The 16,569-nt window shown below is 39.5% G+C and overlaps 4 protein-coding genes and 1 long non-coding RNA gene across 8 annotated transcripts; 1 reads left to right on the forward strand and 4 right to left on the reverse strand.

The window, feature by feature from the left end:
* Positions 1 to 462: 462 nt before the first annotated feature.
* On the reverse strand, positions 463 to 4,308 carry LOC143149804 (transmembrane protein 181). Its single transcript, XM_076317469.1, has 13 exons — positions 3,964 to 4,308; positions 3,671 to 3,832; positions 3,500 to 3,603; positions 3,257 to 3,406; positions 3,073 to 3,175; positions 2,838 to 2,991; positions 2,662 to 2,742; positions 2,489 to 2,588; positions 2,280 to 2,407; positions 2,050 to 2,199; positions 1,871 to 1,973; positions 1,566 to 1,796; positions 463 to 1,439 (listed from the first exon to the last, which is right to left on the reverse strand). The coding sequence occupies exons 2-13, from the start codon at positions 3,817 to 3,819 to the stop codon at positions 1,276 to 1,278; spliced, it is 1,617 nt and encodes a 538-aa protein (XP_076173584.1). The 5' UTR covers positions 3,820 to 3,832; positions 3,964 to 4,308; the 3' UTR covers positions 463 to 1,275.
* A 117-nt stretch (positions 4,309 to 4,425) lies between these two features.
* Positions 4,426 to 7,108, reverse strand: LOC143149802 (pre-mRNA-processing factor 17). Of its 3 annotated transcripts, none has more exons than XM_076317467.1 (9): positions 6,899 to 7,107; positions 6,780 to 6,838; positions 6,416 to 6,632; positions 6,006 to 6,332; positions 5,717 to 5,931; positions 5,362 to 5,625; positions 5,141 to 5,274; positions 4,826 to 5,047; positions 4,426 to 4,748 (listed from the first exon to the last, which is right to left on the reverse strand). In XM_076317467.1, exons 1-9 carry the CDS (start codon positions 6,969 to 6,971, stop codon positions 4,571 to 4,573), a joined length of 1,689 nt encoding a protein of 562 aa, XP_076173582.1. In that variant the 5' UTR covers positions 6,972 to 7,107; the 3' UTR covers positions 4,426 to 4,570. The 3 variants fall into 3 exon arrangements, with proteins under 3 accessions (XP_076173582.1, XP_076173581.1, XP_076173583.1); XM_076317468.1 differs by having other exon boundaries at positions 4,428 to 4,748; positions 6,416 to 6,676; positions 6,899 to 6,980; XM_076317466.1 differs by having other exon boundaries at positions 6,780 to 7,108.
* Positions 7,109 to 7,365: 257 nt separating this feature from the next.
* Positions 7,366 to 10,057, forward strand: LOC143150305 (BRISC and BRCA1-A complex member 1). Of its 2 annotated transcripts, XM_076318487.1 has the most exons (3): positions 7,366 to 8,700; positions 8,831 to 8,951; positions 9,028 to 10,057. In XM_076318487.1, the coding sequence occupies exon 1, from the start codon at positions 7,712 to 7,714 to the stop codon at positions 8,639 to 8,641; it is 930 nt and encodes a 309-aa protein (XP_076174602.1). In that variant the 5' UTR covers positions 7,366 to 7,711; the 3' UTR covers positions 8,642 to 8,700; positions 8,831 to 8,951; positions 9,028 to 10,057. The 2 variants fall into 2 exon arrangements, with proteins under 2 accessions (XP_076174602.1, XP_076174601.1); XM_076318486.1 differs by having other exon boundaries at positions 8,831 to 10,056.
* Positions 9,149 to 14,657, reverse strand: LOC143150301 (uncharacterized). Its single transcript, XM_076318480.1, has 10 exons — positions 13,840 to 14,657; positions 13,356 to 13,645; positions 12,695 to 12,905; positions 12,287 to 12,564; positions 12,089 to 12,212; positions 11,799 to 12,019; positions 11,499 to 11,685; positions 11,201 to 11,413; positions 10,918 to 11,136; positions 9,149 to 10,837 (listed from the first exon to the last, which is right to left on the reverse strand). The coding sequence occupies exons 1-10, from the start codon at positions 13,904 to 13,906 to the stop codon at positions 10,464 to 10,466; spliced, it is 2,184 nt and encodes a 727-aa protein (XP_076174595.1). The 5' UTR covers positions 13,907 to 14,657; the 3' UTR covers positions 9,149 to 10,463.
* On the reverse strand, positions 14,583 to 16,568 carry LOC143150310 (uncharacterized). Its single transcript, XR_012993025.1, has 2 exons — positions 14,778 to 16,568; positions 14,583 to 14,705 (listed from the first exon to the last, which is right to left on the reverse strand). It is a non-coding gene; the product is annotated as an uncharacterized LOC143150310 (long non-coding RNA).
* Between the last annotated feature and the right edge of the window lies 1 nt (position 16,569).

The raw sequence follows: 16,569 nt of genomic DNA on the forward strand, positions 1-16,569 counted from the left end.
AAGAGAAGATTACAGATGGTGGATAATAATATAAGCTGGGACTGCGCCTTAGGATATGCAATCTTTTGCAATAGAGTAGCAATAAGGACCAGGTATAAAATAAACCTGATGTAGTGTTACAGATGAAGTGTAGGTAAAAACGAGCCTCTGGATTACACGACGCATTCTTCCATTGAATGTTTACGTTTGTGTTATGCCTAGTCGGTGCTTATACTTTGTCTGTACACTACGTCCATGTTTGATTAACGTCCATTTAAAGTGATTTGAAGTGACTTGTTACATCCGCGCAGAACCACGTTAAGTCACCCCGAGTGATCGAGTCTATCTCAACTGAAACAAATAATACAAATTTACGCGCGCACTTGGACACACAATTTTACCAATCTAGATAGTAAAACTGATACGCAAATTTTAAATATTAATCGATCAGTAGGTATCTATGAAACAAGTTTCGTGTTATCAGTAAATCGTAACGACAAAATGTATTCGATTTTTACATTGGAATTAGCGGTAATACGTGTACATTGGACAACTTCAATCGATACATAGTAAAGGTATAACAAAATAATAAAGCAATCATTTGTTATTCGGCGTACGGTTCCAATTACCTTTCGTAATACATGAAAAGTCGTTTCGTTCAATAATTCTGACTTCGTTTGTACTCCAAACTAAACGGAACACTCTTCCGTGATCTTAATTTACCACGCATTATCGTTTACAAGAATATTGGTAGATGCGATAAATTCTACCTTCTCCGTATACGCCGAAAGCTACAAATTGCAATGACGAATGATCGTCGCGCACGACTTCATTATATACATACATATTTGAATTACCGTTCTTATCATCTTATCATCCTATGACACGATAAAATTCTTTACGGTCAATTACAATCGTTTTAAAAGGTATAAAGTATACAATACACGAAGAGCAACCGTTTTACGCGAGTTATCTCAAACGAACCGCGTAAACAATATACAATATCCTGTATCCGCGTTTTCGTCTATCGACCTGAAATATCATACGTCATACGTGTAAACTAACGCGTCGTTATACTTTTTCACACTGTATGTATGTACAAACACAGATGTATGCAAACAACGAACTAAATTTTGTTCAACTTCACTTGGAACAAATTTGTTTCATCTCAACAACGTTTATTTTACAACATATCTCTATCAATGGTTTCTCACTCGTGTTACACATCGTTCGATTACCGTGTTTTTCGTTTTGAAAACGTATGTCTCCTTATTCACGACACCCAATTCAGCCTTTCTAATAATTGTTATTAGTCATTGTAGTTCGTGGTGCACGAGTTAAAGGCCGTCGGCTGTCTTCGTCCGATCCGTACGTAACTTCTTCGTCTGACCCATAAATGACGTCTTCGTCGGAGTCGTTGATCATAGAAAACGCAGGGTTATCTTTCGTTATAGAAGAATCTAGAACCAATTGAGAAAATAAATACATACAAATTTATTTACAAAATAGAGAAAATAAGTCTACTTTGTCCGTATCTGTGTATATACGCGTGTTTCACTTTTCCGACGTTGCTCCAAAACACTTACGTTGACCGTACACTTGTTGATACGCAGGTGCGTACACGTAAGCCATCGTGTATAAGTAAAAATTGAGAAGACCGTACAAAGCCATAAATTGAGCCGACGAGTGATAATAAGTTGTAAGACGAGAAGCAAAACTGTCTTCGAAGATACCGGCTCCGAACTGTCGTGCTGTTACGCAACCGCAAACAGACGAAACGACACCGGCAAGTAATGTTAGGAAACGTAAACGAAGATCTGTAAAAGAAAGTATCTATTATCAAATACGACTCTGTCATTAGTTGTCGCGTTAATAGATATGTTTATCGTACCGAAATACGGCATGGATCGTAATTCGCTATACGCTCTTAATATCAAGAGAAGCAGATACGCGATGTAAAAGCCTCCTACCGTGAAGAAAAACACTTTGAAACCCTGTAATCGTGTCACACATTTATTACTCGTTAAAAATTTTACGTATTATATGTGACCGAGTCTCTCGGTGACTTACAAAATAATTCGAGGTATCGAGCACATAATTGTAAGTCGGATCTTCCAGTTCCGTGCAACGAAGCCATGTTGCCAGAATTAGTGCCGAACACCACAACATACCCACTACTAGAACTTTGGGTAAATAAAAGGTGATAAGGCGTCTCTCGTTCTGTCCAAACATACATAATTTATAATTACACGTAATATCATGATTTTACTTTACGCGATAATATACTGTGGAAATCGTACCTGTCTGAGACCATGGTAAACGCACAACCAAAACATAAGAACCGCGCAGAGAAACGTGGTCTGCAAAATTGCATCTACCATACCAGGTACCCAAGAATTGACTAAAAACGTCATTGGAAACAATGGATCTATAAACGACGAGAGAAATTTAGTTTAGCAAAATGTAAAATTGCAGGTCGGCGCATCGATTGGCAATTATAAAGTCTTACTATTGTATAAAATCAGTAAGGGAAGAAGTATAGAGATCCATTTTTGTTCTATCGACCAGTCGTGCAACGGATACTTTCGGAGAGAATGTCCAAACCAACACTAAAAATCAACACAGCGTATACAGTATTTCGTTTTTCACGTAGCAACGTACGAGAGCACAGCTACCCTTTACCATAACTCCAAACGCCGTCAATAGGAAGATAAAACGGAACCAAATCTCGAACTCCGTAAACGCTGGGTTGTAGTTCTTGAACTGTGAACAAACATAGATTATCATGAAGAGCAATCGTCTGAGTTTAGAAAATTATCATTGCCGTGATTTTATTATTACGTGTAGTGCTTACTGACGTAGAATGTAAGTTCGCGTATATTATAACGCTGATGGAAACTCTCGAGCCCGTGGAAACGAACAGTAATTATGTAGTAGCTGTAATCGAGGAATCCTAGATGGGCAACTACCAGTTCCTCGCACGTTTGTCTTTCGCACTTCAAACGTCTGGTTCTACAATAATAAACGTACATATTAGCAGCGATTGTTTCGATTTATATTTAAATTCACGATCAACGAAAAATTTTCTCCCACCTATTGTGTCCAGTTTCCGAAGACAGAACGGGCATGAGTTTACGATCGGAGGTAATACCGTCTATAGCGATACTGATTTGAAAACTTTTGTCGTATCTTTCGTCTGAAAAATTTAAATAACTATTACAGTAGGCACTTTAACTATAAAATTACAGATTCTTTCGTTCCTTCGCGTTCACGATACCATCGTTATTAGATGTCAATAATTTTCCGATGACCCACAGTTGTTGACTGTAGGCAGACAGTAGAGGCGTTTTCATGATAAAAGGACCGGTAGCTACTTCGCTGCCATTTAAATGCGCTCGTTGTTCGCTCGTGGAAGTAATAGGAGGACCTGTATTAAAAAACGAAAATTTTTCGTAATATCTGCGCAATCGGAAATATTTTGTCAAAAGATCATCTCGAGATTATTATGTCACGTGTTTACCTGCGAGTCCAATAAATACTGCTAATCCGAAACAGGCGAAGAAAGCAATAAATACCATAACGAACTCTCTTTTATGCATGGAATATAATCGCATCTGTACAGACCTATGGGAGAAAATTAATATTATCGTATAGTATGCGTATACCTTAATTACCTACCAATTTTAAATACCTTTCGCATCGATCATGATGATAAGCTGGCGCGATGTACTTGTTAAACTCACTGAAGAGATCACTGAACTGTGAGAGGACGTTTCTAACTTTGAGATTCCATCCTGCGGAGGGTAGATGGTACGAGTATCCTAATCCAGGACCGTCCATTTTTAAATTGATCCTATTGCAGTTATACGCTACTTTTTATTTGCATAGATAGAACACTTTTACATTTGTGACGCATACTCGTGACACATGGTCAGTGTATACGTACGAATAATTGACACGACTAATTAAAATATATATATATACCTATACAAACAGATGTATCATTACTTTTCCATTTAGCAACGATTCTCGATAAATTTTCATTCGTAGTCTCGGGATATTTGCACTTTAGCTTTGTTACATGGAAATTCCAAAAATGTATAAAGAAAGCATGTTATTAAATAAATATACGTTTATTTGGCGATTAAATACTCTAAGTTTGATACGACAACGAAAAACATTAAATCCACAACGACGGACGCAACGAAACTGGCAGACATCGTGACGCGCGTACTATTGATTTTCTTGGCCACCATGTGACGGTACAGGGTTGCTAACTCGCACAACTGTTCGCGTTTCACACGGTACGATAGAAGGCGTTTAATACTAAGTGCCGGTTTCAATCCAGATTGAAATTAGTTCGTAAGCTATTCAACGGTTAAATCTCCGGTATATTCGTCGCTCTTATCGCTATCGTTTAAGGACAATATAATCACACAAATAAGCGATAAATCAACGTCAAATTTCGATGGTTTCATTTCTTTATATTTTTTGCAATAAGATTAAAATTATGTAAATGAAATAAATCTATATACATATATATCATATAAAATACAAGTACACAGTTTTGTAAAAATGCAACCGATAATGTTCAATCCCAATATTTTATTTTTCCGTCCCAACCAGCCGTTGCGAGCCGTGAAGGCTCGTGTGGATGCCATAATACGTCAATGCATACACCGTCGTGAGCTTTCCATTTTTTGTACAACTTTGTCGTTTTCCAATCCCAAATGTAACATTTGCCGTCTGCGTCTCCCGACACGAGGTAGCTTTAAAAAGAAATGAATATGCGAGTTGCTGCGTGTATTACACGAATAACTTTACAAGTTAAAAAAAATTATTTTACCTCATATCAGGAGAAAAGTCTAAGCCGCACGCGTAACCAGCAACCATATGACCCGTAAATGTTTTCTTGCGGTTCATTTTAAACCTGTTCAATGCAGAGAATATAACGATTTTATTGTCCATACTTTGACACGCAAGCCACTTTTGATTCGGAGAAGGTGTAACGGCTGGCATAGAATGCATGGAAGGATCAGCTATGTATTTCATGTCGACTGGTATATCCCTGTACAAAAAGCGGACATTCGTAAAAAAATGTATCTTTACGTTAAGTTGTCGCAATGGAAAGCTATGCTACGATTAAAAAGTAATATCTGACCATTCCCAAACTCGCAGACTCTTATCATCCGAAGTTGTCACAAATCGTCGATTTTCATCTACGAATGTTATCGTGTTCACTGCCCCCAAATGTCTGTCATATTCTTGCGTTATTTCGCCGGAACGAACATCCCACTACAATGCAAGCGTAATTTATTATGCGTTATAGAAATCAGATTTTATAAAATTCTCCGTATAGAATTAATTGCATTTATTACTTACGCAAATAATCTTTTTATCACTAGTGCCCGCCACAAATAGATGTTGCTTATCCGGATCAGGATTAAATTTCACGCAATATGGAATTTTTCTACTCGTAAATCGACTTATGCAAGCACCAGTTTCCGTATCCCATAATTTTACGTAACGATCGTATCCCGCCGATAAAAATCTAATTCCATCATTGTCGAAGCTTATATCCCTTACAGCTTGACGATGACCATAATACGTTCGAATACATCTCCTCTCCTTATAAACTTCCCACAACTATACTTAAAATATGATTCATAGAAAATTAAAAGATTATAGTCATTGTTAAAATTGTTTTGCTCATAAAAATCCTTAAATATACACACACCTTCACTCTGCAATCCATACCGCAAGAAAGTAATAAATGTGCCGTGCGCGGATACCATCTAATCTGAGAAATACCCTTAGTATGACCCTCCCATGTGTGAATTTGTGCTTTAGGTAGGAAACATCTATCCGGTGGTGACTCGGACCGCAAATTTACCCCAACATCCTGAGGCGCGTGTAAAAATGATCTTCCTTGATAATCCACGCTATCTTTAACTGAAAAATAATATTGTTATTAAAAATAATTTATGCAAAATTTAAGTGTTTAAAGGTTATCATGATAAACATACTGTGCAGCACTGTCTTCTCTTCAAGAGGTTTCTCTTCAGTCGGTTTTCCCCTTCTGTTTCTTTTGGCTAATATCTCCTCTAATTCAGCAGCTTCTTCATCCGTTGGTTTTATAATTCGTTTTTCATCTACATATCCACCCCATGGACCTAAAAATCCTTCAATATCTGCAGGATCATTGTTTCTACATCGTTTTCTCTTATCTAAAGGCCTTAGTGTTGTACTTTCGAATACAGTTTTGCCACCACACTCTTCTGCTGCTTCTTTTGCTCCAATAATCGTTCTACCTTCTTCTGCGCTACCATCGACTGTTGGGTCCAAAGCATAGCCTACAACAAACATATTTACACAAATGTATAACAATTCTTTCTCAAGCGAACCACTTTGAACACATTATATCATTTATACGTACCATAACTGGCAAAAGTTCTTCTTTGATTTTCAAATTGAAATTCACTTATGTGAGCTTTCTCTACATATCCAGAAAGCATATTTTTCGCTGCACGTTGCTGCTGTGTTTTGAAAGGATTCTCTGGTCCAATGTCTGGAGCAAAAAGTTCATCGAACTTAGGATTGTGCATGACTTCATCCGTGGTTGAATCTATATGCCTTACGCATAATTCGGTTCCCTGTGATACATCGGTTCAATCGAACGTTAATGATTACGTTGCAACTGTTACGAAAATGTTTGTGAATTATTTAAGTAATCTATATAAATTTAATATGACTCATCAAATCAAACAACAGAATTAAAAAATGAATTAACGTTTATTTACCGTTGGTACTACTTCAGGCGCAGAACAAATCTGCATGTTAACGGACGTGGTTAATTTTTCTGCGGGAAAAGATTCAAGGATAGAAACATCATTGGCGTCAATGTTACAATTAACCTCACTTTTAGCATTTTCGTTATCACTTTCCGCCTCACTGTTATCGTCACTGCTACCGTAATCTTTCAAAGCAAGCATATCTTCTGAGTACTTGTACGAACCACGCCAAATAATAAAATAAATATACTAATTTCTAACCATCCAAATATAGTATCCTTATTTACGTAAATAAGATATTTTATATTTTAAGGTAAAAGGAAAAAAAATAATAAAATTAGAACACAGACAATGTATAGAATAGATCCAACACTCAATGGAAGAATATGCCACGCGATTCAAGGGTCAGAACCCTCTATAGTACACACCCGCGAACAAGTAAAACCAATTTTTGTCGTGTGGAGAGAATGTCACCAGCTATAGCGCCAATCAACATGCTTGTTCTCTGCAGTTACCTTGATTAGTATCGGAGCTGGTAATTTTCTTTCCACAAGACAAGAATATTAATGCCGCCAAGTGTACTAGCTCTGAATCATACGAACGTTTATCTCTTTTTACAGTATTGTTTGTTAATCGCTGTTATTATTATTATTAATTTGTTATTGTTATCAAACTATAAATTTCATTATTAAACTGAGTGACATACTTTCTCACCTAATTAAATAATACGGGTGAAATTAAATAATGAGTGATTTTAAAGTAAAAGTTTGTTTACACTCTTACGTAGTTTTAACGATTCGCCTACAATTGTGATAACTCTAAATATCCCTAATTACGACGTGCAAAATCAATCCATGTTCAAAGTATGGTTAGAATGTGATAATTGTTCTGTCAAGATTGATGTGACCTCGAACGGTTCCTAGCTTGACAACGTTGGTTCAATGATGTTAGAATTAAAGGAAAAAGATATGTTAGATACGCAAGATACAAAAGATGAGACACAGGTATTGCATAAATTTAAATCAGCGACGATTACCGAACCGATGCCTGATATTTCTGAACAAGAAAGAACGAGAAATAATGTGTCTTGTTTCCTTCCAACTCACTCCGATGAAAATGACTCATTGGTACGAAACCTGCCGAGAATGAACTTACCCGAAAAAATTTTGTTCGTAATTGATACAATAAGAGAGAAGAATTGCGTTCCTTTTAAACTAACCACAGGAGCTGAATATGTGCCCCTATTCATGATCAAACGGATTGTGGAAAATTTCATTTGTATCAAATCAAGTATTCAGCGTAGCCACGAATATGCATTAATGATTTTAAATTCTCAAGATGCTCACTGGATTTGCGATTTTACCAACAACACTAAGAGTATTGCCAATCTCTTGAATATTATCAATGAAGATGTCTTAGAGGAAGATGAAAAGTCTTACGACCTTGGACAGTTGTTTGAGAAAATACAATCTAGTCTACTTTTGCCACCGAAGAAACAGGGTACTATAGTTCCAACATTTGTTACCAGAGTAATTTTGATATACTCTAGATCGTGTACTATTCCAAAATTTTATACTGGTAGAAAATTTCTAGAGACTCTTACAGAGAATCCATACTTCTTCATGGATGTACTATATGTACACGAGCCCCCAAGTTCTGAAAATTCATGCGAAGAAATTTATGCAGAACTAGCAACATTGGACACAACAAATTTTTCATACATATTAGAAGTAGGAAGGAATGCTGCAAAATTGCACGATAATATGGCTAAGTTGTTGGCACATCCCTTGCAACGACCACCTCAAAAAGATACTTCTTACACGATTATTTCGTCTTCTAGCTTACAAGAAATGTATTCTAATATTCAATAGTGTAATCTTTATTCATTGAAATTTTATTTCTGCTAAATATGCAATGGATATATAAATTAGTAAGTTCCCAGAAATGGTTGAGAGTATTTTATTAAATGACATGGATGAGAATTAGCAATTAATATCAATGTTTGTCGTATAAAATTCTCTGGCACTTAATATTTCAACAATGTATTTATTATTTTACAGTGTACCTAATGACAGTAATGTTATTTGAAAGTTTACAAAACTTAGGATTTATGTACGGTAAATGTTGTATGTCATAGTATCTGTTATTGATGACTGACACAACCTAAATGGAAAGACTAAAGTAATCACGAAACAAATTGATCTGTCAATGTTATTCTTTCTACTGCGGAAATTTTATATTTTACCTCTTTTGTCAGAAAATTGCTGTGACTTCTGATTGTCTTTGTTGCGACAGATAATCCGTGAAACAATGACAAGATGCAACGTGTTCTTGCGCATTTAATTAAATTTGTGTGACTGAGAAATGAAAGAAAATAGTACATACACTAAAAAACTGTATTTGTACAAGGAAGAGGTATCTTAGATAAGTATATATAAAATTAGATGCGTTGTGCTTGACTGCTCAATGAGCTCTGTGCATCGTGTTTGTGCTGTGTACAAACATTGCTTTCAGAAATTTTCTATCTGTGGGTGTGTAATAGCAGAAGTGGAAAAATTGTATATGATTGGCGTTTAAAAAGTATGCAGAGGTTGCTCAACTAAGCAGTGAGAAAGGGAAGTTTTCTAACTTTCTCTGCAAGTATGTTCAACACTTCTAAAAGTCAGGTAAATGCCTATCAGTTTCAAGAAAAACAGTTTTTTTGTAGAATTAGTTTAAATACGAATAAAAGTGTTTAATAAAAAACTTTGTTCTATCTCCTCTATATTACCGCGAGTATGTACTTGTGAGTGAAAGAACACTCAAAATCCAGCAATTTTTTTCCTATATAATAGGCGTAAATTTCCAACCTTGGAAGTCATTAGAAATTTCTTACTATAAATTATATTAAATTAAGTATATACTTGATCGTTAATCGAAATATACGATAAAATGTAACTCGTATGAAAACGAAAGGGGCAGCGGTATCGACTGAGTATATTTACTCAATAGTTTTAAGAGGCCAGTTCGTTTGGCGATTGCTGTAATAAGTGGCCGCGGTACTCAACTAAGTTATAAAGCATTAGTCATTATACGAGCAAGCTATATGTAGATATAATCGGTGAGAATACGTCACAAGGAATTTCACGGAAGCGTAAATAGCGATCGGAATTCTTTTCGTTAAACCTACATATGAATTAACAGTTACGATAGTATGCTGTAGCGTACCGATTTTTGAAAATTTTATATGAAACTTTACAAACTATTTTGTAAAATAAAATAACATTAAAAGTTTTATCAAATATTCATTCGTACACATCTGTTAAGTAAAGTGCATTCACTTTATACAATACATACGATAACACAATTTTCGTCGTGGTACAAAACAGAAGATCGTCGCGTGTACTACTACGACATATTCTCAACTATTATAACAGTAGCAGTATCACAGTGTAGGAGTTATACATTTAAATAAAACAAACTAAATTGAAATTAGATTCGAAAGCAAACACCTATTCTATTGGTTATTCTCAATTAAGACCGACAACAAGAACGCATTCGTCAGTGATGAGTATTAATTCGAACCGAATTAAATCAGTTGTAAATCTCAAAATATTGATTCAAAATCCAATTTCATGAGGTAACAAAATTTTACGTAGAAATTACGTATAACAATAGCGTCGCGATAGGCTCATTTGTGTTCTGAACAATTCATTACACGGGTCGATAAATCACGGTAACAAAAACACAGAAACAAATCGTAACGTACGAAGCGATCGAGATACGAGCCGCGGACGAGATACGCAATGTTCTTAGAACTTGAACCATCAATTTGATAAGTTCTTGGTTACTGTTTTCGGTAATTTCATTCGTTTCGACATCTGTGGTTTCCATCGAACGTTTCTTGGTAGTACTCGATAGATCGTTCATGGTATTTTCTTCGTGGTGCGCGTTATTGGGTCGCCAATTGCCACACGTAGGGAAATTACGCGGTACCGGTAGCATTTCTTCGTGCTCGCCAACTTTGAAGATCAACGACATTCCGATTTCGGCGTGAAATTCAATGTGACAGTGAAACAACCAATAACCTGGAGAAACGTAACGTGTAAATAATTGTAAGAGTACAAACACGATGAACGATATCGAAGATATCGTGTGTAAAACGTACCTGGGTTATTGGCATGAAATCGTACGATGGTGTAACCACCGTCTGGTACCGTTACGGTGTCTTTCAGTGGAGCATGGTCGAGGTTTCTGTGTATCAATCCTTCTTTATCCAATTTCTTCACGACATCGGCAGTAACATTTTTACCGACTCTTGCCATCGCGACCACACGAAACTGATACCCATGGATATGGAACGGATGGTTCGCGTCGTAAGCGAAACCTAAGGAAGATCGTCGATCGACAAGGAGGTTCGAACAATGTAGGGTACAGCAGGAGATACTAACCTTCGTCTACTAAAACTAGTTCCACCACGCTGCCTAGCTTTACTTGAAGCACGTGAGTACAAGCACAGTAATCTTGTTCACAGCCTTTAACGGTACTTTGGTTACAAAATCGACTCTCGTCGACGGTGTCTCTTTGAGGCAGTAAAGGTGTAGACGGTAACAACATCGAGATATGATTCAATTGCGGGGTGAGAACTCGCTTCGTATTTTTTACTGGAAATATTTCGCAGGTCAGAAACGATTCGCGAACAATCGGTTATCGGGTTCGTTCGCGAACGATTGGTAGTAAGTGGTTCACCTTGGTGGAATCCGTACAGCTTACTGCGATGGAAATGTGGATTGTCTTTCTTGTAAAAATCGTAAGACACGTAAAACTGGTAATCCGGTTCCGAGGTAGTGGATTCGTCGTTATCGTCCATAGCCTTCAACAGGGGTACGCTGACGCTTCTGTTCGTTTCGGTGCCTTCGTTCAGAGCGTTCACTTGCTGAAAATCAGATACGCGTATCGTTACTTAGCGACAATTCCTCACGGTGTACATCGTAGTAGCGAATGATTGTTTCACGATGAAACTTTCATCGCGGTAATGTGAAAACACACCCGACCCAGAGTATCGTTCGATTCGCGTTCGTACGTGACTTCACCTTTAGGATCCTCCTCGATCGCACCTTCGTATCGTAGTACAGCGACTTGATAAGCTTTGGTGAACCTTTCGTCGCAGTCCATCAATCCTCGAAATCGAATCCAGTAGTTACCGACGCTACGATTCGTCTCGACGACAAAATCGAATCTTTCGCCGGCATAGCTCACCAAAGATTTCGCTGAAATACAATATGCACGTTATAGAATCTTAGAATCGTAAAAATTGTTGGAAATCTTTCAACGTGTACCTTCGGTAGGTTCGATGTCACGTCCATCCGAGCTGATCACGTACATCGTGTGATTATCGATCGACATTTCTATCGGGCAATTAAGGACTTCAGCATTGACGAGTCGAAATCTGTATCTCGTGTTCTACAAACGCAAAGTCATCGTGAAATCTTCCATAGATTATGGCGCAATAAATTTGAGCTTCGTTTAAACGTTACCGGCTTCACTAGAAACGTTGCGATCGGCATTGCATCAGATACGTTACTACCGCCTCGAGCGATCGTGAAACGACCAAAACCGTTTATCAACACATTAGGTGGTTTGTTGTTACCGTCCGCGTGGTAATGATTCAAGAATTTTTCGATTCCCAATTCGCGGGTCCAATCCAAGATCTGTATCGTATGTTCGTCGGCATCGTACAGATCGTAATGCCAGTTCGCGCTAGGAGGCACGCGAACGATCAACGGTCCGAATACACCGTCGCCGCGTTGGAAACCTGAAAGAAATTCGATTTCAGAATCTGCGTTTCGCAACGTAAATGATACAACGGTTGAATCGAACTCGTTGGAAAAGTGATCGATTTCCCATTGGTAGCAAATTTCTAACGTAATCGTTCTGAACCGCACCTAGATGCGAATGCCAGAAATGCGTTCCAGCCTCCGTGGCAATGTAATCGTACCGAAAACTCGATCCCGGCAAGATCGGGCATTGAGACACGTATGGTACACCGTCCATGTACGGTGTTTTAACGTGATGCTGCCCGTGCCAATGCATCGTTGTGCTCTCAGAGTGCAGCAAGTTTATCACATCGACTATCACCCTGTCACCTTGGCACACCTGCGAACAATAACCGCGGAAAGATTCATTAACGAGTCCGCGCGATTCGATTTCTATTCAAATGATTTCTCTCAAGGATTTCCGTGATCGGTGGCAATTTTCTCGCCGACGTTCGTCCGTGTTTCTTACGCGTGTATATCGCGGCGAGTGAACGCGAATCGAGGAAAATTACACCCGCGCAAACGATACCGTCGGAACGATTGCGAGAAGATTTTTTCCACGAAGTCGTTACACTTTCCAAGGAGTTGATTATCGAACGATCAACGAAGCACGTATGAGATCGGAGTCGCGTTTATACGCGCTCAAGACGACACGGAGAAAGGTGTACGAGATCGACCGTGTTTACATATTTATGTATACGCTAACGAAATAGATCTGGACGGTAAAGAAATTTCCAATGGTGATATCAACCTTGACACGATCCACCGAATCTCTCGGTTGCGCGTTTACCTCGATCGGTGGTCCGGGCATTTGTCGGTTAACGACCAAAATCGGTCTTTCGATCCCATCGGCCGGAATACAATGCAATCGAAAACAATCGGTGATGTTCGACGGGCATTCGTAACAAGCTCGACTCATCGTACGGTAAGCTTCCAATTTGAAGACGTAATTACACTCCATCGGGGGAGCCCCGTCTTTGCAGTCCCTTCGACACGGATGTTCCCTCCAATCTAATTCGTCGACCGACTCCGGTTGAATACCGTTCACTTCGAAATCATTGTGCGCCGTTATGATCGTTTCTGAAAAGAACAACGATAAATTCGATTACGATGACCAGAAGCGAACGCGTTCCACGGTTACGAAAGTTCGATCAACGAAGCAGACAACGATGATCTGCTCTCGTTTATCGAACTGTGTATTTGGTTCATTGGGATAAACGAAACACGGATAACTCTCCGTAGCATTCGTCATTTCCTTCTTTCGTTTGACTCACCCGTGAGACAGGTGCGGAACAGCAGTGTAAGTTGTACGAGAAGAATTATCACGTTGCGGTACGTCATGTTTTCGAATCGTTAAAACGTGGTGGTCTCGCGTGGTCAGAAATTCGATGTTCGCACGGCTCTGGATTAACTAACGGCTAACTCGCGACACGTTTGTGAAAATGTTTGATCGACGTAGAAAATTGTGCTGGCATCGTGCACGCGACACGTTTGGCAAATAGGTTTGGCAAGTAGCTGGGGACAGACGTGTTTTCTCCTTATCTAATCAGGATATGGTAAGAAAAGGTCTGCAGACGAGAATTTAAAATTTGGACGCTCGGTTGCAATTGCACAGTAGTGTACGAGACGATAACGAGCGCGCCGCAACGCCAACGTCAACATCAACCCCGGAATCGAACGAGAGAGTCGAGTATTCGCGAAACAGGCCACGATTTTATCCACCTGTATATTACCGAGACAGTTTTTCGTTCGTTAGGAATCGATCTCGAACGCCCACGAGCGATCGATTATTTCTTCGATACGATCGGGTAAACCGAAATTGTTTTTTTTTTTCTCCTTCCTATTATGGAACACGGCTGTCGGACAGATGTCACAATCCCTCGTAGCGATAACGTGCGTGCGCGTGTTGCGAAGGTGTTGCGTGCCGTGAAAAACGAAAGTTGGAGGATGAAAAGAAAATCGGTCACGACGGAGTACAACAACACGCTCGTTCTCTATCGCGATCGTCGTTCGTGTCTCCGGTTCTGTGTCGCTATTCTTTTACACGACCACGTTCGCTCTTCGTACTTGGCGCGCACCGGCTATGTAAAATTAGCGACGCTTTAAGGAAGACTGGACCAATGCAGCGCTGTCCGTCTCTCTATACAAGAAATCCCTGGAGGTCACACGTACCCCACGAATCGCCAACGGTCCTGTTACTTTACCACCTTACCCGGTTTTTTAACACGCGTGCGGAACGAGATACAAACAACGCCACCGTGCACGTATTCGCGTCCACACGGTGCTGGTTCTTCCCCCCTGTAGAACTATCATGGGTATTTCCATCCGCGTACTCGATAGAAAACGTCGATGACATTCCCGTGGTTTTCCTTTTGACGCGCGTAAAAACTTTCAACGCACCGGTCCCGGTTCGCACGGTGGAAGGAAAATAGGTGCAACGGGCCAAGTTTCGAGAGACGCGTCACGCATTCGAGCCGAAACGAAATTTCTGTACGCGAGCACGCGTCTTTTTCTCTTTTTTTTTTTCTTTTTTTTTTTTTAAGCCGAAACCGAGAAAGGAATCCTTTCGTTGACGTCATCGAAATTAATCGTCATACGTCCGACGAGATATAGTTTTTACATACTCGGCTTTCAAAGAACGCCGTCGATGCGTTCATCGTTGCATTTGTTCGTTCGTTCGTCCGGTAAATGTTCGTTTCGTCGACGATCGTACACGGTGGTCCTTCCCCGTCGTTTCTCGCGAGGATCTGTACGCTCGACGCGAATCGATTGCCCAGACACGCGCGAACGACACCCCGTGCTCGTTACGAGAAATGTTTTTTTTTTTTTTTTTTTTTCTTTTTTTTTTCGCGTAAACCCGCGAAGCGACGTGAAAGTAAACGTATCGTAGAAAAATTCCATTCAGTTGGACACGGATCCTCCCGGCTCGTCTCCGTTGAAATTGCAATTCAATGTCCAACGAAACGCGATAAGGAAGATCTTGGTTTCACGGTCAGCGGTTCGGCATCGTTTCGGCGCGTAATCGTACCGCGACGATAACGATCGGCTTCTCGTTCTGACGTCCGTAACGCGGAACGTTGAAATCATCGAACGCCGAACGACAGCGTTAATTATCACGTGTCCTTAAAGACGACCGAACGTGGAATTTATGCGGTTGTACGAGTCACGGGTTTTCCTTCCGTGGGTACACGTGACGCGCTACCGCCGCTCGGTTTCTCAATTTTCGTGATGCATAATTAATAAACTAACGCGCCGATTAAGAGTCACGTTACTACGTAAACGTACCTCGTACGAAATGCGGGGATAATTTTTATACGCGAGCAACATCGACGAGCACGCTCGTAATTGGGCGTAATTGCTCATCCTCGTGCCTCGATCGAAACAATCGGATTTTTTTCTAACCTTTAATCGAGAAACTGACGCGAGTTTTCGCAATCTAACGATCTATCGGGGCATTCGGAGGAAACAGAAAATTACGCCCGTTGCGTCGCGCGAAACGAGGTTCGAGGATGAAGGAAGGTCATGGAACAACATACATGGAGAAAATCGTGACGTTCGTCGAAGGTATCGTAGGAACGACTCGACGGAAACAACGATTTATTTACCATAACCTTTGAACGACGATGACGATAACGATCGAATAGTAGAACAGTGGAAAACGTTATCGAAATGTTTTCTCCCGCTAATTTTCGTCCGATGCGCGTTTCCAGAAAATATTAATACGTATGTATACACGCGTATACGTTCTTCGATTACATCGAAAAACTGGTCGAACGAAAGTACATTTAATTAACACTGGAACTAGTTTTTTCCTCGTTGATGGAAAATCACCGCGAATTCAAGGAAACGATTTTTAAAGCCACGATATTTTACAGAAATTCCAAACGAATAACATTTCCGTTGAAGCACGTCGATGTGCGAGGTACACGTGTGGAACGAAAACGAAACCACGCAATACGTCTGATTCGCTTTCGAGAAAACGCACTCGCCAAACTAGTTTTGGA

Source organism: Ptiloglossa arizonensis, chromosome 8, assembly GCF_051014685.1.
Source record: "Ptiloglossa arizonensis isolate GNS036 chromosome 8, iyPtiAriz1_principal, whole genome shotgun sequence".
NCBI lineage: Eukaryota > Metazoa > Arthropoda > Insecta > Hymenoptera > Colletidae > Ptiloglossa > Ptiloglossa arizonensis.